Source organism: Podarcis cretensis, assembly GCF_951804945.1.
Source record: "Podarcis cretensis genome assembly, chromosome: 5".
Classification (NCBI taxonomy): Eukaryota; Metazoa; Chordata; class Lepidosauria; order Squamata; family Lacertidae; genus Podarcis; species Podarcis cretensis.
This window is the reverse complement of record NC_137174.1, coordinates 10,006,436-10,027,349: the sequence shown is the minus strand read 5'-3', so window position 1 is coordinate 10,027,349 and position 20,914 is coordinate 10,006,436. Positions and strand designations below refer to the sequence as shown.

General features: G+C 45.3%; 1 protein-coding gene and 1 long non-coding RNA gene across 6 annotated transcripts in view; one reads left to right on the top strand and one right to left on the bottom strand.

Annotated features, from left to right (window-relative positions):
* The window catches only part of LOC307215842, a 69,031-nt gene that overhangs the window by 25,367 nt on the left and 22,750 nt on the right, over window positions 1-20,914 (top strand). The window lies entirely within an intron of this gene.
* The window catches only part of FGFR3 (fibroblast growth factor receptor 3), a 64,766-nt gene that overhangs the window by 28,310 nt on the left and 15,542 nt on the right, over window positions 1-20,914 (bottom strand). For all 5 annotated transcript variants that reach the window (XM_079975143.1, XM_079975144.1, XM_079975145.1 and 2 more), the window contains exons 3-5: window positions 7,602-7,865; window positions 4,205-4,267; window positions 121-290 (exon numbers count right to left, since the gene is read on the bottom strand). In XM_079975143.1, the coding sequence (XP_079831269.1) occupies window positions 121-290; window positions 4,205-4,267; window positions 7,602-7,865 (497 nt within the window). The remainder of the gene's footprint in view (window positions 1-120; window positions 291-4,204; window positions 4,268-7,601; window positions 7,866-20,914) is intronic.

Below are 20,914 nucleotides of genomic sequence, written 5' to 3'. Positions count from 1 at the left end.
CCAACTGCCCTTTCAAAATTGTTCAGTGAGCAAAACTTCAGGTGCGACAATTCCAAGAGGTTTTCAAAGCTGGAGGTCAAGAAATGGACCAAATTGATATTTAGACCGCTGACGTCTTACTTTGATGCCCCCAATACGGTGTTCTCCTTTGAATTCTTTGCCGTTTTTCAGCCAGTGTATAGAAGGAGAGGGATTCCCAGCAGCCGGGCAGCGAAAGCGAACAGTGTTTGCAGCAGGAACAGCCAGTAGCTTCCGATCCATTATCTCGAGGCGGGTCCAGTAAGGAGCAACTGTAGACACAAAGCAGAGCAACTGAAGAAACACACCATGTCCGTTGGCGAGCATGTCTTTATTCCCCAAGTGGGGATACAGTATGTAAGGTTAATGGGTAAGGAAAAGGCCACAACTTTATTGATTACAGCATGTGAGAAAGTATTGGCTTAGGCATTGGACCGCGGAACTTTAGACTCCACCCACTCGTAGTGGGGTGAGCCCAAAGGGGGTTTATTCACCAGAAGGAGGAGCCTGTTGATGCTAATACAACTATAAGCTCCCCCCTGATGTGCCATGGCCCCCCGCCACACAGGCATCGGACAGGATCCACGACCGCCGGATTCCTTTAGCGGAATACCCAAAATTATTGGGGTAGGCGATGGCCACACCTAGCCCCCCGAAACACCAACAACACATTCCAATGCCTAACCGCCAAATACCACGAAAGTTGTGACGGTTGCTACGAGGTAGGCGAAAAAAACCAAGAGACTGGGCCAATTTAGCCAATTGGAAAAAACTCCTATCAGGCCCCCTGGTTAAACAGGGCGACCAAACAGAGGTCCATAGCAAAGTCTCAGGAAAGCTAACTCTAAAAGGGAGTGGAGGGTGGGTGACGCAAAGAAAATGTATGTGCAATGGCGGGGATGGCTGGCGCGGCTGCATTTGAGCAGCAAGCCACGCCCCCACCAAGCTTCCCTATTGGATGCCCAACCGGGGAGGGGCGTGGCGTGCCAGCCCTGGAGTTGAGTTGAAGCAGGGGGCGAACGCCCCCTGCATGACGCGGGAATCGTCTCCCGCTCACAACCCCTCCCCTCCTGGAGGAGGAGAGGCTTTTTCATAGGTTGGGAAAGAGCAAGGTAGTTGTTTTATGAGCCTTGGAGAAGCTTGCTGATGAGACCCAATTCTTGAAAGAACTGAAACGGCTCCAGAGTGACCTCAGTGAAATGAAAAACAAACGCCATGCCAAGTTAGCATCGGATTAAGGTCCTCAGGCTATATGAATGAGAAAGCTCTCTCCTCAGTAAAATGCTGAGCTCAGCAAGTCAAGAAAGGTGAGCAAATCCACTCCACTTCCCAGTGGGGAGGAGGTGCGGTGGACCACGTGGCCAACCACTCCCCTCCGGGGGCGTTCCCGGCCACATCATTTCCAGCCAGCCAATCCACTGGCTGGGGGGCATGGCCGGGCCCCATTTAAATGCTTCCTCTTGGCTCACCTCCTCAATCTCCCACCTGCCCTCCCTATTTTCAGGTTTCAACATTGGCCTTGCTATGGACCTCGGTTGGTCGCCGTTGAGGGGCCTGGTAGTAGTAGTAGTAGTAATAATAATAATACTAATTTATTATTTGTACCCCGCCCATCTGGCTGGGTTTCCCCAGCCACTCTGGGTGGCTTCCACAAGACCAAAAATACACTAAAATGTCACACATTAAAAACTTCCCTGAACAGGGCTGCCTTGAGATGTCTTCTGAATGTCAGGTAGTTGTTTTATCTCTTTGACATCTGGTGGGAGGGAGTTCCACAGGGCGGGCGCCACTACCGAGAAGGCGCTCTGCCTGGTTCTCTGTAGCTTTGCTTCTCACAATGAGGGAACTGCCAGAAGGCCCTCGGCGCTGGACCTCAGCGTCCGAGCAGAACGATGGGGGTGGAGACGCTCCTTCAGGTATACTGGGCCAAGACTGTTTAGGGCTTTAAAGGTCAACACCAACACTGTGAATTGTGCTTGGAAACATACTGGGAGCCAATGTAGGTCTTTCAAGACCAGTGTTATGTGGTCTCGGCGGCCGCCACCAGTCACAAGTCTAGCTGCCGCATTCTGGATTATTTCTGGTAGGAATTTTTCCACTTGGCAACCTGCCATGGGCCATTTGGTTTTCGCCTACCTCGTAGCAATTGTCGCAACTTTGTAAGGTTTGGCGATTAGGCATTGGTTGACCTTATGATGGGGCAGGGGAGGTGGCCATCACCTGCCCCTCCAAGCTGAAGGGTATTCTGTTAAAGGAATCCGGGGGTGTGGATCTTGTCCGAAGCCCGGGACGGGGCTAGGGCCATGCCACGACCCCGTCGGGAACCCAGGGGGAGTTTGAGTTGGTTTGCATCTATGGGACTCCCCCTACCGGTGGTTGACCATTACTGGACTCCCTGCGCGACGGGCAGGAGTCAGCTATAGTCAGGTCAACTCCAATGCCTAAGCCAATACTGCTCACATTCTGTAACCAATAAAGTTGTGGCCTAAATCTGCCCAATAACCATTAACCTAATATATGTGTCCTTGTGTCTTATTCATCAACGAGGGGGTGGCTTCGGGGTCTTGACACGCAACAGAAAGATCTCAGAAAAAAGAGACAATAAGCGCTAAAGAAATTTCTTCCCAAGGTGCTTCAGAAGTGGGCCTCCAGTGATCAGAATGTCGTCCCAGGAAGCACCTCAAAAGAAGCGCCTCGTCTGTTTGCAAGAAGGTGTATGGGAGGCCAGTGCACATGGACTGATTGGCAGCAGTCAGCATAGGTAAAGGTAAAGGGACCCCTGACCATTAGGTCCAGTCGTGGCCGACTCTGGGGTTGCGGTGCTCATCTCGCTTTATTGGCCGAGGGAGCCAGTGTACAGCTTCCGGGTCATGTGGCCAGCATGACTAAGCCGCTTCTGGCGAACCAGAGCAGCACACGGAAACACCGTTTACCTTCCCGCCGGAGTGGTACCTATTTATCTACTTGCACTTGGACATGCTTTCGAACTGCTAGGTTGGCAGGAGCAGGGACCGAGCAACGGGAGCTCACCCCGTGGTTTAACCCACAGTGCCACCCGCATCCCTAGCAGTCGGCAAAGAGGTAAGCAAAGTCACGTTAATAATCAGTGCACCAATTCAGTGCATAGATATGTGTGACACTTGCAAAGCACTTCATCCCATTGTCCCAAATAACCCTAGTCCATACATAGGAAAAAACAAAAAGACTTTTAAAAATCATTAGTGATTTCAATTTTAAAGGGTTCTGCTACCTTTGAATGCAGTGGTTTTGAAATACCACTGTCCTTCCCAGGTATTTTCCATGATATCGCATATTGACTCCAAATTAAGGCCAGTGTTCTATTGCCTTGTACATGAGTAGTCTCGTCCCTCCTAGTATGGTAGAAGCGAACACAATATGCTGCATGGAAATCCGCCCACCCAATTCAGTTGCTATTTAAGGACAGCAATGGGGGAGCCACAGAAACAGAAGAAGAGTTTACACACCTATTCTTTTAAGAAAGGGCTTCCTGATTAATTCTGAAACTCTTTTAAAAATATTTCTCTAGTGAAGAATGGATTGCTGCCCTTAGAAAACAACTGAGAAATTGAGGTCTTTGGTGCAGTAGCATAACCACTCAAATACAGTGGTGCCCCGCAAGACGAATGCCTCGCAAGACGGAAAACCCGCTAGACGGAAGGGTTTTCCGTTTTGGAGGTGCTTCGCAAAACGAATTTCCTATGGGCTTGCTTCGCAAGACGAAAATGTCTTGCGAGTTCCTGCGGGTTTTTTCCCCTTCCCCCCCTTTTTCTAAGCCACTAAGCCGCTTATCTGCTTATCCGATAAGCCGCTAAAAGCCGCTAAAAGCCGCTAAGCCGCTAATAGCGCTATTCCGCTAAGCCGTCAATGGGCTTGCTTCGTAAGACGAAAAAACCACTAGACGAAGTGAATCGCGGAACGGATTCTTTTCGTCTTGCGAGGCACCACTGTAGATAACAGTAAAAACATTGAAATGCTGAAAAGTTTTGACTCAGTGCTAGATACTGTAAAACAAAGGTTGAAATCCCTGGAGCCTACATGCCAATCTACGCCCCCCCATCTGCACGAATGATTCCAACAGTTCCAAGCCCCATTGATGCCAATAGTTTAGCTAGTATAAGCATTCTTGTGAATTACTCTGAATGTGTCCCAAACCCCAGATATTTACCTCCGTCTTCAGAGTCATCTTCATCTTCATCTTCCTCTTCATCATCACCTGACGATGGAGAATCTTGAAAGAGAAGCAAGGGAGGGGTGGAAATTACGTTTTGTGGAGGCAAAATTTTCAATTCATTCCTGCAACGATTTTCCATTATCAAAATGTATTAATTGGCACATCCCAACGTTATCCCAATAAAGCTGTGATCTTCTGAACTCAATTTTTACTTCTGAACTTACTAACACAAAAATCCACTCATCCACAAACACAGGGATATAGTCCGGCTAAGCCTAGAATATAAATAATGATCTTCAGAACAAAGGGGATTAAAAACCACAGGTGGTTCAGTTCTATCAATGTCCTTAAAGTAGGGCATTCTGAACTAGAGGCAGTACAGTGGTACCTCGGTTTAAGAACAGCCCTGTTTACGAACTATTCGGTTTACAAACTCCGCAAAACCAGAAGTAGTGTCCCGGTTTGTGAACTTTACCTCAGTCTAAGAATGGAATCCGAACCGTGGAAGGGCACTGGCAGCGGGAGGCCTCATAAGGGAAAGCTCGCCTCGGTTTAAGAACGGATTTGGTTTAAGAATGGACTTTCGGAATGGATTAAGTTCATAAACCAAGCTACCACTGTACTCAAAATACAGCAAGACCAGTAAAGGACAGTGGAATTATTATTCCTTGCTATCTGGACACAGCTTCTGTTTATGCAGCCTAAGACTGCAATTGCTTTTTTATGAGTCAAATCAACTGCTGCTCACATTTAGTCTGCGATCAGCTAAGACCTCTTCACCCGAACAGTAAGAAATAGTGACGAAATTGCTGGGAATTTGGGATGGTTGTTCCACTCTATTTAGCCACTTCTGTTAAAAGGCGCTAATGAAAACCAACCGAAATCTCAATTCCATCATAAAAAAAAAATGTCCCCGTTTGTTTGCACTTTTCTACAAAATGAGGATGGTCAGAAAACCTTTATATATAAACAGTTCGAGCAAAGATGTCCCTGAAAAAATCTGGTGAAATGACAAGCACCCACATGAGAGAAAAAAAATGGAACAACTGAAAGGATGGCGTTTTATCCAGATCGCTTGGGTGGCTGCTACACATAACATAACTACAAGGGAACCTATTGACTGAGGTTTTTGTAGTCTGCTTTTAAAAACTCAAATAAAAAGAATGAAAACGTATCGTCTTTGATATTTATAAAAAAAATCTCTTTCATGTCAACTCTCATCCAGAATAAACACACAGGTACCCTTTCATAAGAACTCTCTCGTTTAGTGTGGAAGCACCTACAACTTTGAAACTGCCTGCCTATTGAGATCATGTGCCTTCACTGTACTCTTTTCAGTACCTGTTTAAGACATACCGTATTTTTCGCTCTATAAGACGCACCAGACCACATGGCGCACCTAGTTTTTGAGGGAGGAAAGCAAGAAAAAAAAAATATTCTGAATCTCGAAGGCCAGAACAGCAAGAGGGATTGCTATGCAGTGAAAGCAGCAATCCCTCTTGCTGTTCTGGCTTCTGGGATAGCTGCGCAGACTGCATTCGCTCCATAAGACGCACACACATTTCCCCTTACTTTTTAGGAGGGAAAAAAGTGAGTCTTATAGAGCAAAAAATACGGTACTTGTATAGACAAGCCTACCCAGATGCTTAGAAAGTTGAGGTAATTTTAATCTGTTTTAGTATTTTAACTTTTAGCTTTTGTATGCCTTAAAGTGGGGTTGTGAATTTTTCTTGATTTTACCATCTATATTTTGTAAACCAATTTGAGGTTGTTGGGTTTTTGTTTTTTTTAACAATCATTGCTCTTTAATAAGTTCAGTTGGCACATTCTAATCATTTCCGTTTTCACAGTTTTGAAAGGCTCCCAAGCTCGTTTTAAGTCGGCGGCTTTTCGATGCCCAATATAAAAGTGGTTTTGCTGTGGAAATCAGCTTGGCAAAATCATGTTCGTATTAGAATTCCCCATTGCCAAGAGCCAGGCACTGATAATGAAAAAAAAACAAGCAAGATCATGTTTATTGCCCCTGTGTAGCTACGCGGACTCTATATTTACAGTCTGTTGTCGTAACATGAAAATATCTCTAGGTCCTTTTGGCTCTTCCACATTGCTGTGAATGTTCTCTTCTGCTCTTTGGAAGTTCTTGAAATTCAAAATTTCTTTGGAAACCACAACCTGAATGCAACATTCCAGCTGAGGGTGTGGCAATAAAGATATATAACATGCAGCAATATATTGTTTTTCCCCAGTACTCTTTCATTTACACTGCATAATGTAAAACTGCCCCTGTACCAAGAGAATATGCTTCCACTGTTGTTGTTTAGTTGTTTAGTCGTGTCCGACTCTTCGTGACCCCATGGACCAGAGCACGCCAGGCACTTCTGTCTTCCACTGCCTCCCGCAGTTTAGTCAAACTCATGCTGGTAGCTTCGAGAACACTGTCCAACCATCTCGTCCTCTGTCCTCCTCTTCTCCTTGTGCCCTCCATCTTTCCCAACATCAGGGTCTTTTCCAGGGAGTCTTCTCTTCTCATGAGGTGGCCAAAGCATTGGAGCCTCAGCTTCAGGATCTGTCCTTTCAGTGAGCACTCAGGGCTGATTTCCTTCAGAATGGAGAGGTTTGACCTTCTTGCAGTCCATGGGACTCTCAAGAGTCTCCTCCAGGACCAGAATTCAAAAGCATCAATTCTTCCGCAATAAGCCTTCTCTATGGTCCAGCTCTCACTTCCATACATCACTACTGGGAAAACCATAGCTTTAACTATACGGACCTTTGTTGGCAAGGTGATGTCTCTGCTTTTTAAGATGCTGTCTAGGTTTGTCATTGCTTTTCTCCCAAGAAGCAGGCGTCTTTTAATTTCGTGGCTGCTGCACACGGAAACGCCATTTACCTTCCCACCAGAGCAGTACCTATTTATCTACTTGCACTGGTGTGCTTTCAAACTGCTAGGTTGGCAGGAGCAGGGACCGAGCAATGGGAGCTCACCCCATCACGGGGATTCGAACCGCCGACCTTCTGATCAGCAAGTCCTAGGCTCTGTGGTTTAACCCACAGCGCCACCCGCGTCCAAGCACCTAGGGTCCTCCTATTATTCCACAAAGAGCATTCCAGAACCTGAGTTAGCAGTCTTTAGCTTCTTTGTTAACCTAACACTTTTCAAATCAGGAAGCTGCAATCTAGGCAGACTGAACAGTATCACAAACTTTGTTGGATAATGTGAAGGAAACAACATTGGTCAAACAACAATGGTCAAAGCAATTTGATTTTCAGATCATATTAGAACCAGATGCAAAACTCTTTAAAATCCACTTTTGATTTGGGGATGTAAGCATGGATCCAGGTGATCTGCAGAAAAGCAGAGAGAAAACAGGGGGAGGGACTTCACTGAACTCACCTGTCACTCGTACTGTGAAGTTCCTGAGCATTTCAGTGGAGTGCCTTGGCTTACAGCTGTACAGGCCAGAGTCATCGTAAGATACATTGATAATCCTTAACAACTTCTGGACAAGATGAGTTCGGTTAGTAGGTGAAATCCCAATGCCATCTTTATACCAGAAGACAGACATAGAAGAGACTGGAGAGTTACACAGGAGTTCGATGTTCTCACCACTGCCAACCACCAGTTCTTCAAGGAATGTTGTATCGGTCCTTAAATAATCTGCAAGGAAAGAAAGTGGAAAAGATGCCATACAAGTCTTGTTTACTCAGAATATCTAAACATGATCATAACCATATTCTAGGTAAAAAGGTAAAGGTAAAGGACCCCTGGACAGTTAAGTCCAGTCAAAGGCAACTATGGGTTTGTGGCGCTCATCTCGCTTTCAGGCCAAGGGAGCCGGCGTTTGTCCACAGACCACTTTCTGGGTCATGTGGCCAGCAGGACTAAATCGCTTCTGGAGCAACGGAACACCGTGATGGAAACCAGACAGCATGGAAACGCCATTTACCTTTCCTCCACAGTGGTACCTATTTATCTCCTTGCACTGGTGTGCTTTCAAACTGCTAGGTTGGCAGGAGCTGGGACAGAGCAACGGAAGCTCACCCCTTTGCAGGGATTCGAACCACCGACCTTCTGATCAGCAAGCCCAAGAGGTTCAGTGGTTTAGACCTGTAAGAGAGTCTCTCTCTTGTTTGTTCGCCCTTGCTTTTCATGAGCCACAAGCTTCCTCTCCTCTGGTCCTGGGTCACCCATCTCTCCTTCCCATGCCTTCATCTACTAACTCATCTGCCCTCTGGCTTCTGCCACCACCAGCCACTTCCCCTTTATCTCCTGCTTCTCCACCCTTTCACAGGCTTCCTTCCGTCTATTTCATCTGCATCTCGCACCCTCTCGTTTTCCTGCATATATTTCTTGCCTTCTCTGCCAATAATCTTTTCCATTCCGGAGCTGATTTGTGGAATACATCAATTAAATATGTTGATGCCTCTAGGCACACAGAGACTGCTTTTCCTCTCATTTTTAGGAAACTGTAGAACTGAAGAGCACTTTGTGATAGGTTGTCTAGCTGCCAAGCAAGCTTGAGACCCCGCACCACTCTGTTTATACACACGACAGTCGCTGAACCAAAGGCAATGAAAGACTGTTCCCTTGCTGCGTGGCTGTGAAATGAGCTTTCTTCAGGGCTGCCATATGTCGGGATTATCCTGGACACAGCTGGGAAACATGCTTTCAAATGGCGTCCGGACAGATTTTCTCTGAATCGGTGAAAACCGGTTGTATGGCAAGTGGGGTATTTTTTTTAATTTAAAAATTCTTTTACGATTGTTGTAGCTCAATAGCTTTGACAAGAAAGAAAGAAAGAAATGCTCAACAACTTTGTCCAGATGTTCACTTTTGGGAATATGGCAACTCTACTTTCTTCATGGGAAGAGAAGACTCCCTGGAAAAGACCCTGATGCTGGGAAAGATTGAGGACACAAGGAGAAGGGGACAACAGAGGACGAGATGGTTGGACAGTGTTCTCAAAGCTACGAACATGAATTTGACCAAGCTGCGGGAGGCAGTGGAAGACAGGAGTGCCTGGCATGCTCTGGTCTATGGGGTCACGAAGAGTAGGACACAACTAAACAACAACAACAACTTTATTCAAAACTTGCTTCTGATGAGACCTGCTCCAACTCCTGTTGAGAATTTAGGGAAGGAAGTAGCTAGAGAAAAGAAAGTTTCCTGGAAAGTTCAACTCCCACTCAACACACACACAACAATTGTGTAAATTATAACTGCTGGCTCTGGTAGTCACACAATCCGGGCCTGACCCACTTTCTGTCTCAGTCTACCGCTGCTGCGACAAGCATTTGGTTGCGGGCAAAAATCCCTCACTCCCCTTTCTTTTCTGGTGGCCAGGAAAGCTTCCAATATAGGGTTGGTGTTCTGGAATAGCTTGAGGAAACCTTTGAGGAAACTTATAGATTGCAAGAAACAGGCAGCGCCTTGGACATACTTTCTACAAGATAGAATCACAATGAAGCCAGAATGAAGCTTTCATGTAAGAGGTGATGTTCACTGGCTTGGGAACTAGCTTCGGTTTTTCATTTGTTCCATTAAATTAGAGTCCATGTCTCAATGATAGAGCATATGCACTCCGTGGCATCTCCAGCTGAGAAGCTCTCAGGTTGCAGGGCTGGGAAATACCTGAGACCTGGAGAACTGTTACCAGCCAGAGGAGACCATCTTAGGCTAGATGAAACCATGGTCCCAGTCAGAATAGCTACAGTTGTTCTCTTCTACCCCTCCTTCCCATGAGTAGATATGGTCAGGGCAATTCGCTGTCTGTGTGTGCACTAAGTGAGCTCTAGTTGGGATTGACTGATTTCAATCAAGTTTCCCATTCTGTAATCCATGTGTTTCCTGAACAAGCTTGCATACTAAGTGGGACAAATGCTGGTTTGCAACTAAATAGAGCCTTTTTGGGACGCGGGTGGCGCTGTGGGTTAAACTACAGAGCCTGGGACTTGCCGATCAGAAGGTTGGTGGTTCGAATCCCCGCAACAGGGTGAGCTCCTCTTGCTTAGTCCCTGCTCCTGCCAACCTAGCAGTTCGAAAGCATGTCAAAGTGCAAGTAGATAAATAGGTACCACTCCGGCGGGAAGGTAAACGGTGTTTCCGTGCACTGCTCTGGTTCACCAGAAGCGGCTTAGTCATGCTGGCCACATGACCTGGAAGCTGTACACCGGCTCCCTTGGCCAATAAAGCGAGATGAGCGCCGCAACCCCAGAATAGGCCACGACTGGATCTAATGATCAGGAGTCCCTTTACTTTTACCTTTACCTAGAGCCTTTGTGCAATCTAGGAGGCATAATGCAAAACCTCATAATTATGTCTGCTTAGATATCGATTCCTACTTGACTCTGTATCCATACAAGATAATTTATTTGAAGGGTAGGGCTCCAATCCAACACACAGCTACTTCCAAAAAATCCTGTTGAACAACGCGGGACACAAATCAGATTAAACATTCATAGGATCATGTTATAACAAGCATTCACAATTTCCTAGAAGCAAGGTGGAAATCACTGGGTAAAAAATGAAGACAAAAGTCAACGTCTCTGCTGTTTGGCTGTGAATTATGAATACTATAATCATGCATATTTTGAGAAGTAAACACATTGTAGATCTCGGGTAACTGAAAGGCTTAAAACAGGCTCACAACCCATAGGGGCTCAGTGGATAACCCCAATAAAATATAGGACAACACCCTGAGATTCTATTTCCTGCAATGTCTTGCCTTGCTAGTCCATGAGTTCAATAAGAAGTCCAGAATTATAAATACAATTCACAATATGCTGTATCATTTCTAAAGCTTAACCTCAGATTATCTCTCATTGTCCGTTGTCTCTTCTATGTAGAAAAGTAGCCTTCAACTCCGTGCCCAATTAAAAGTTATAGATCATTTTTAAATGACCCTAAGTGTAAGTTTTAATGTGCTTGCTTTAAATTAAATCCATATTTCCATTAACACCATGCTATTTTTTTTTAAGGATAGATGCTTACTATAACTGACTGATTCAAAACATGTACACAGAAACCTTGTTTTCATCCACCTTGCTTCTAATTTATAATAACTCACACCACAACACATGGTTAGCTTTTAAGGCCCAACAGAATTTTATCTATTTTCCTTTTATTTTAGGTGCTCCCTGTGGAGGAGGATGTTTTACCCATTGCAATAGCTTCCAGACATGGTTGCCCACAAAGGAGGCACAAACTCACTCCTGGCTTTCTTTGCTAACGGCCGGCAAATTGGGCACCTGCGGATCGTCTGCTGCTCACCCAGACACCTGACACAATGGCTGTCCGACATTTTTACCACTCCATCACAATTTATCACGGACCCAGTGCTGTCGCAAGACCAGGGCAAGGCATGGTGCCCTCCAAAATGGGTGGCCAGTGTGGTGTAGTGGTTAAAAGCGGTAGACTCGTAATCTGGTGAACTGGGTTTGATTCCCCGCTCCTCCACATGCAGCTGCTGGGTGACCTTGGGCTAGTCCCACTTCTCTGAAGTCTCTCAGCCCCACTCACCTCACAAGTGTTTGTTGTGGGGGGCGGGAGGGAAAGGAGATTGTTAGCCGCTTTGAGACTCCTTCGGGTAGTGATAAAGCGGGATATCAAATCCAAACTACTCTTCTTCTTCCTCTCCTCCCTGCTTACTTTTCACAAGTTTTGCTCTGCTGACGCTAGGAGTCAATCCACCTCCATCTCTCCTCTCTGCTTCCTTCGGTGGGACGACTCCCTTCCTCAGAGCAAGGCATTTTGAGGGAGGTGGCCTGGGAGAACGCTTGTGCTGCCTCTGGCAGCTATAAATTCTTCCGAAAACTTACTTAAATGTTACTTTAAGTCTTAAGGATCTCTAGCTGGTCCTAGCTTCTGGGGCGGCAGATAATTACCGTATTTTTCGCTCTATAAGATGCACCAGACCATAAAACGCGCCCAGTTTTTGGAGGAGGAAAACAAGAAAAAAATATATTCTGAATTCCAGAAGCCAGAACAGCAAGAAGGATTGCTGTGCAGCGAAAGCAGCGATCCCTCTTGCTGTTCTGGCTTCTGGGATAGCTGCGCAGCCTGCATTCACTCCATAAGACGCACACACATTTCCCCTTACTTTTTAGGAGGGAAAAAGTGAGTCTTATAGAGCAAAAAACACGGTACTCTTTGCCGGCTTCTGTGTGACAGGTTCTTTAAAAGCATGGTGTCTACCTTGTTCCTAATTCTTACATTTGTTGTCTACAGCCTTTAATGTCCTGCCTTTAAAGCCCTTAGCAAGGGCACAATTCTAAATTAGTCTGATTAAGACACTTAAGACTTCCCTAGTGCCTTTGTGGGGGGAAACTTTGTGCTCCTTCTGGGGCGGTTTGCCCACCTAGTTTTTCAAGAATGAAGTTTTGCAGATTCTGCAGGTCTAGTTCTCTGTTCCTCCGGACTTCCCTGCCCCCTTTTAGATTAAACTTCTTTTAGATCAAATCTTCAGTTAAGGCAGACAGCTGGCACCCAATAATACCTCAAAAGCAAAATGCTGGACCCCGAATTGCCCAATCCCAGGCTGCTCTATAACGGGAGGTGGGGGGGGGGGGGAGGGAGAGAACAGTTTCACGATAATTAACTGAAGGGGCACAATGAACTAAATTTTGCCCAGCTGGCTAATTAAAAATGGAAGCCACCACACTCAACAGCCAACATAGGGCCAAATCACGAAAGAGGAGGGGAGAACCGGTAGAAAGAGCCAGAGTTCTTGTTCTATTCAGATACCGGCTTCCAGCAGGGATTTTGCCCACACAGCATTAATTGTCATTCCAGCTACAACCGTCCTACTTTCAGAGTGAAATTCGCTTTCCAACACAGCTAGTTAAAACCATCAGTTCCAATGCATGTGTTGGCTGATTTCCCCCAACCACTAAAACTTCTTTTTTAATGTCAAAAATCCAGGACCAATTTCTTCCTTCCTTAGAAAGGTGCAGAGCTTCATGCTAACGTGTGTCCATGAGATTAGCAAAGGCGCATTCTGTTAAAGAGAATTACAGGCCTGTTTTGCATGCAGTCATTTCGTTTCAAGGGAAAGTGCCCTTTCTCCCTTTCCTTCGCTGGCATAGTTGCAAGGCGGAGAGCAGAAGCTCCACCTGTTTTAAATTAACTAGAGATTAGTATGACATCTGAACCCTAAACAGTGGCTAATTTTAACTATGGTTAGTGAAAGCAACCCAATTCCATACATTATGGTTTGAAGTTGGCTGGTTTCCCCAAACCATAGTTAAGACTGATCAGGTCTAGATGACATGACAAGCTGCAGCCGGTCTAAATATGGACGAGAATGTTTTTGAACTCCTCCCTGCAGCCATGCCGAATGAGGAAAGGGCAATGCATGAGCCCAAAGCTTTCTGTGACTCATCCTTGCAGCATGGAGAGGTAGAGGCTCTTATCTGACCCCCTCTCATTGGAAGAAGAAGAGAGAAGAGTTTGGATTTTGATATCCCACTTTATCACTACCCGAAGGAGTCTCAAAGCGGCTAACATTCTCCTTTCCCTTCCTCCCCCACAACAAACACTCTGTGAGGTGAGTGAGGCTGAGAGCCTTCAGAGAAGTGTGACTAGCCCAAGGTCACCCAGCAGCTGCATGTGGAGGAGCGGAGACGCGAACCCGGTTCCCCAGATTACGAATCTACCGCTCTTAACCACTACACCACACTGGCTCACAGGTAACTGCTGCACCTTACAGAGGTGGGAAGGGGGAATGTGATGGGGAAGTCAGTGTAGTGCAAATATACCAGCGGCACAAATCCAGCTCACCCTGCTGGTGTGTTTGCACTGTACCAAAATCCCAGTCACATCACCCAGTAAGTTGCAGAAACACTAGTGGCGGGAGGTAAGATAACCACCGCCGCCTCTGCGTCAGATGCTATTGTGCATAACATTAACTAAGCCATCATTTAGGGCAGGGGTCAGCAAACTTTTTCAGCAGGGGGCAAGTTCACTGTCCCTCAGACCTTGTGGGGAGCCGGACTATATTTTGAAAAAAAATAAAATAATAATGAACGAATTCCTATGCCCCACAAATAACCCAGAGATGCATTTTAAATAAAAGGACACATTCTACTCATGTAAAAACATGCTGATTCCCAGACTGTCCGTGGGGCAGATTCAGAAGGTGACTGGGCCAGATCCAGCCCCCGGGCCTTAGGTTGCCTACCCATGATTTAAAGTAATGTGCAAACACAATTATATGCAAAGTGGTGGATAAAAGGAGGAATTTATGTATGAAGGAAAAAAGGTTTCTTGGATATATTTGGAATGTCAAAATTTGTACAGTGGTACCTCGAGTTACATATGCTTCAGGTTACAGACTACGCTAACCCACAAATAGTACCTTGGGTTAAGAACTTTGCTTCAGGATGAGAACAGAAATCGTGCCTCGGCGGTGCAGCGGCAGCAGGAGGCCCCATTAGCTAAAGTGGTGCTTCAGGTTAAGAACAGTTTCAGGTTAAGAACGGACCTCCGGAACGAATTAAGTACTTAACCCAAGGTACCACTGTACTTCAGAACATGGCAGACTACATTAGCAAATAATAAAAATGTTTCATGGAAAATATAGCACAAACAGAAATTATAGCACAAACAATTTCCTCCATGAATCAGAGTAATAACGGTCATCAACTTGGAAACTCAAAATGCAGGTAAGCGGGATGGTAGTCTTCCGTTGCATTATATCTTCAGAATTCGTTATTCAGACGTATGTTGAACATAGAGGCTCTATTCAGCTAACCATGCAACAGAACTGATTTGATTGATTTAATTACAGAGATTGTTTATAATGTATACGTTGCTACTTCTGCAGCAGCTTTCCACTTACCACAATCACTCCCAAATAGCGTTCAACGTGGTAAACAATGCAAATTTTTTGGGTATTCCTTCAAACAAACTAAAAGGAAAACATTTCGCATGTTTCTCTGGTGCTTTAAGAACAGCAAAAACGCAACACCTCCTAATAAGATGAAGGCTGAAGGCTCACAATGCCTTGTAAAGCCACCACTATTTTCCCCAAACCATGCAAACAATACTAGGCCCAGGGAGTTCTTAACCAATGGAGAGCAACAGGTGGCACAACCTTGTGCAAAGAATGGCAAACCTGGCCCTTATTTGAAAAGTAAAGATTTAGAATTCGATATAAGGCTTGGCTTGGTTGTGTGAGTTATCTGGAATGAAGAACCTGAGATGCTCTGCTTGCATGCTTCGCTCCTCACTTGTTAGAAGACTAACTGATGCGTATTCCTTTAGTAAAGGTAAAGGGACCCCTGACCATTAGGTCCAGTCGTGGCCGACTCTGGGGTAGCGGCGCTCATCTTGCTTTACTGGCCGAGGGAGCCGGTGTACAGCTTCCGGGTCATGTGGCCAGCATGACTAAGCCGCTTCTGGTGAACCAGAGCAGCGCACAGAAACGTCGTTTACCTTCCCGCCGGAGCAGCACCTATTTATCTACTTGCACTTTGATGTGCTTTCGAACTGCTAGGTGGGCAGGAGCTGGGACCGAGCAACGGGAGCTCACCCCGTCGCGGGGATTCGAACCGCCGACCTTCTGATTGGCAAGTCCTAGGCTCTGTGGTTTAACCCACAGCGCCACCCGTGTCCCTCTATTCCTTTGCTGAAGCCAACCTTTTCCAAACCTAGAACAGTGGCTAGGATGTGGATTAGTATACAGTGGTGCCTCGGTTTATGAACCTAATCTGTTCCAGAAGACCGTTCATAAACCAAAACCGTTCTTAAACTGAGGCATGCTTTCCCTAATAAGGCCTCCTGCCGCTGGCGGCCTTCCACTGTTCGGATTCCATTCTTAGACCAAGGTAAAGTTCTCAAACCGAGACACTATTTCTGGTTTTGCGGAGTTTGTAAACCAAATCATTCTTAAAGCAGACTGTTCTTAAACCAAGGTACCACTGTAATAATAATAATAATAATAATAATAATAATAATAATTTATTAATTGTACCCTTCCCATTTGGCTGGGTTTCCCTAGCCACTCTGGGCGGCTTCCAACAAAAGATTAAAAATACATTAAAACATCAGTCATTCTAAACTTCTCTAAACAGGGCTGCCTTCAGATGTCTTCTACACGTCAGATAATTGTTTACGTCTTTGACATCTGGTGGGAGGGAGTTCCACAGGGCGGGTGACACTACCGAGAACGCCCTCTGACTGGTTCCCTCACTTCTCACAGTGAGGGAACTGCCAGAAGGACCTCGAAGCTGGACCTCAGGCTGAATGATGGGAGTGAAGATGCTCCTTCAGGTATACTTGGCCGAGGCCGTTCAGAACTTTCAAGGTCAGCACCAACGGTTTGAATTGTGCTCGGAAACATACTGGGAGCCAATGTAGGTCTTTGAAGAGTGGTGTTATGTGGTCTCAGCGGCCGCTCCCAGTCACTAGTCTAGCTGCCGCATTCTGGATTTGTGGTAGTATACCCATCTCCCCACCACACCTCTCTTTTCTACCCAGCATTGGCTTTTCACCTGAGAAACTGCACAGTGAGATGCCCATACGACAAATGCCCTGCAAGAGTTCATATGCAGTCTCAATGCGAACAATTTGGTTAGCTGTGCAGTTGCCGTACATCGCTGTATCGTCACAAAAGGACTTAGTACATCTAGAGCAGGCACCAAACTCGGCACTCCAGATGTTTTGGGACTACAGCTCCCACCATTCCTAGCTAACAGGACCAGTGGTCAGGGAGGATGGGAGTTGCAGTACCAAAACATCTGGAGGACCGAGTTTGGGGATGCCTGATCTAGAAGATGGTTGTGCTGTTGGCCAACTTTTGTAATACTGAGTGAAAACATTTGCTTTCCAATGTCAAGTGAGGCACTGGTTATTTTTGTATAAACAAAGAGAGAAAACTTTATTCTTAACAAAGCAATCAGAGTTCCACGCTCTAATCTTTTGGTGAAGACGAGCATGCGTTATAAGAGTGTGCTGGAAGTTATTGGAACACAAAGACCCGGAACATAACCCTTGAATTATCAACGTAAAGTCTATTCACATGCTCAGAGAGAGAGTGGTGCAGAAGAAATCCATCCGAATATGACAATTTTTGTTTTGTTTCCAGTAAACAGATAGCATCAAGTTGAGTTCAGTTCATGTCTAGATCATAGTTGCCTTTCTGCTGCCTAATCTCAGAAAAACTTGCAATGTAGTAGATTTTAGGACTGGGAAGTGCTGTAGCTATTCATGGTTTATTATGTTGGGATTTTTAAAAATATAATATACTGCTAGAATTCTGTTTTCAACCGGTTTATTACTGTTCAATACTGAGCAGTTTCCCATGATGGCTGAAATTCATCAGCAAATATTATAATATGTTAATATAATGTTCACCTTTCTTGTCTGTTTTTAACCCTGTTCGGTTACTGAGTGCCTTCCTCACTGAATTCACTGTGAAACCAGAATAACTGAACTGAGCAAATGTGTGTGGTCAAGCAGGGCTGGCTCAAAACATCTTGGCCCCTGAGGCAAACCACAAAATGGTGCCACCTTCTTCTGCCAGGGAAGGAAGGGTGAGTGAAGATCTACATCAGGAAGAAGTGGGAAAGAAAGATCCGAATCAGGATTTGCTCCTTCTGTGGATCCTCATCGGCTGCCTCATCTTGCCTCTTGGGTGGGCCTGAATAAAGATCTGCATCAGTATCTGCTGCTTCCGTGGATTCTGCCACCTGAGGCAGTCACCTCCCATCACCTCATGGGTGGGCTGGCCCCATAGCCAAGAGACGGCAGAATCCAACTCTTGTTAACTACCAATCATTACTAATTCAGGGTAATAGCCTGCTACCCCTAATCCAACACACCTTTAATCACGACTTTTTTCACACATCACTTCCTCTCATCCTCAAAAACCCTGTCCTTTTGGATTGGCAGACAATACTTCACAAATCGTATTATTCAATAAAGTTTGACCATTTCCCATGCCATTGAAATATAGTTCACTTGTGAAATAACATCTCTGTAACAAGATGGAAGGTTTAACAGCAAACAAGCTAAAACCTAAAAAAAATAAATTGTTCAATGGAAGAGTCCAACACTATGGTCCCTGTTTCTGCCAATGCTCTCCATAAAGACATAAAGACAGGTACATATTTAACTTTAGCAACATTGCTTTTTCTAACAATGCTAAGATACTGCCTTGGCTGCTCCCTCCGCAAATGCAACCAATATGGTGGCTGTAGCCACCATATGCCGACCCACCTTTATCTCAACCCACACTCTGCTGTATCACCAGAAAGGGACTAATATCAAAAGCCTTTTTATTGAGATTTTCCCACCTGGGCATTAGTAGGGCATCTCTGTGCAAAATGACTATTTCTACCGGGCTGGCTCAGGACAATTTAGCAAAGACAACTCTACAGCCTCCTCCTCACCATTCAAACGCTTCATTTTAATTGTGCTATCTGTTCAATGTACTGGAAGGGACACGATTCTCCAGTCCTCCTTTCCCTTTTCCTCACTGCTTTCCCTTTCAATGCAACTAAACCCCATCAGGAAATCAGCCCTGAGTGCTCACTGGAAGGACAGATCCTGAAGCTGAGGCTCCATTACTTTGGCCACCTCATGAGAAGAGAAGACTCTCTGGAAAATACCCTGATGTTGGGAAAGATGGAGGGCACAAGGTGAAGGGGACGACAGAGGACGAGATGGTTGGACAGTGTTCTCGAAGCTACCAGCATGAGTTTGACCAAACTGCGGGAGGCAGTGGAAGACAGGAGTGCCTGGTGTGCTCTGGTCCAGGGGGTCAACAAGAGTCGGACACGACTAAATGACTAAACAACAACAACAAACCCCATCCACCCGGCACACCAAGATGCACGAGGCTGTGATCTAGGAGCGCACTAACTATTACAGGGTCTGTGGGAGAACAGCAAAGCTCCATTCTAATTCTCTTGAGATTCAAGTACGCAAACTAGCTACAGGGTCTTCCCAATTTTTTGTCTCTCTCTCAACTCCCTTGCACTTTGCAAGATTAAAATGCAAATCTGCCAACGGCAACAATGCCACGCTAGTAATCATTTGCCAGAAATATTGAAAACATTTAAATCAGTGTTTTTTCAAGACATATGAGGCTCAGAAATAAAACGCACAGTTGGACAGTCTGCTTAAAAACAAACTTTGCTTGAGGCAAAGACGAAAGGCGGCGGGGGGGAGGGGGAGGACTCACAACAACTTTTACCTCCATCCTAATAGCTCTGCTTGCTTCCCGCAGGAGTTTTCTTGTCTGAAAGTACAGCGTGTACCAAGACTTCTGCTTTGTATGTTAGCTGAGGCACAGAGTGCTAACCTACATTCATCAGATTGTCACAACCTTTTATTACTATGCAAATTGAGACAGTATTTTCAAACTCCAAGTTATGGCAGTACTGTCTTCTTTCCTTCAAGAATGGAGATTGCCAATGAAGAGACTCAGCCTAGACCTGCTGAAGTGGAATAGCAACACTATCACCATTGTATTGTTATGTCTGCAAGCTGCAGTACTAAATACTAATCCTGTGCAACATTGGCAGAACAAAATGGCTAACGTGAAGAAATGGCTAATAAGACAGTGGAAAACACACGGCAGAACCCCTTTCTCCCCAGAAGGAAAAATAGGCTCAATCACAACAATTTCCCATCACCTTTGCTCTAGTAGTCCAAAAGCTGAAAAATAGATGGTTGGTGTAGGGCTGTCATATTTCAAAAAGGTGAAAATCTGGACAGAAAATTTGTGGAGTTGGTTTTTTGTTTTTTAGGGGGGCAAAGCTGTTGAGCTTTTTTTATTTTGGCCCAAAGTTTTTGAGCTTTTTTTTTTTGGTACAAAATTGTAAAGAAATTTGACATTTTAAAGCTATTTCTGAGGGAAATCGGCAAAAACAACAATGCCGACGATTTCCCCAGACATTTTGCCAGTCTCCACCTGGACACTGCTTGCGGCTGCAGTACGGCAACTCTATCATGTGTCATCTACACTTAAGTTAAGAGTAAGATAAGAGCAAATGACCAAACTTCTCCTCCCCCCAATATTTTGTGAGGAAATCTACTATGAAAATTTAAAATGAAAGGACAAAGTTTGTCTTAGTTGTTTAACACACTTGGGGCTGTGGATTTTTCCAAAGGGTAACCAGTTACAGTACTTGCTACTGCCAGCTGTTGCTGCCTCAAAAGAAACCCATGGTTTCTGATGCCAACTGGAAATTGCGTTCTGAACACAGCAGGACTAGGAGCCGTCGGTGAGTAAAACTTTGAAAAGGAGGCAAATGGTATGTTTGAGAGGCTTCACATTTTCAACACTACTTGGTATTCAAAAGGAGATCGAACAGAAATCTGTTTATGGAGAGCCAGCCCGTGGCACGCTTCCTAGGAACTTGTTGATCTTAGGAAGGGTACCCAGGGGCATTGTACTCATTCCTCCAAGTTTCCTCCAGTGGTCTAAACGGTTCAGAGAACATGGCTCAAAGCGGAACTCCAGGCACTCTGTCGGGGACTTATACTAACATTTGTCAGTTGCCCCCTGTTTCCCCCTTCCTTACTTCAGAAAATAACTAACCACCAAGCTTAGAATGTCTTGCCCTGGAAGTTAAACCGAGACCACCTGGATTGCATGAATATAAGCCCAAATATCTGGATGAGGAGGAGGGGTCAGACCTCTCCTTCTATGGAAAAAAACAACCCTGTTTTCTCTGCTTTGTAACTCTCTCCCCCAGCGC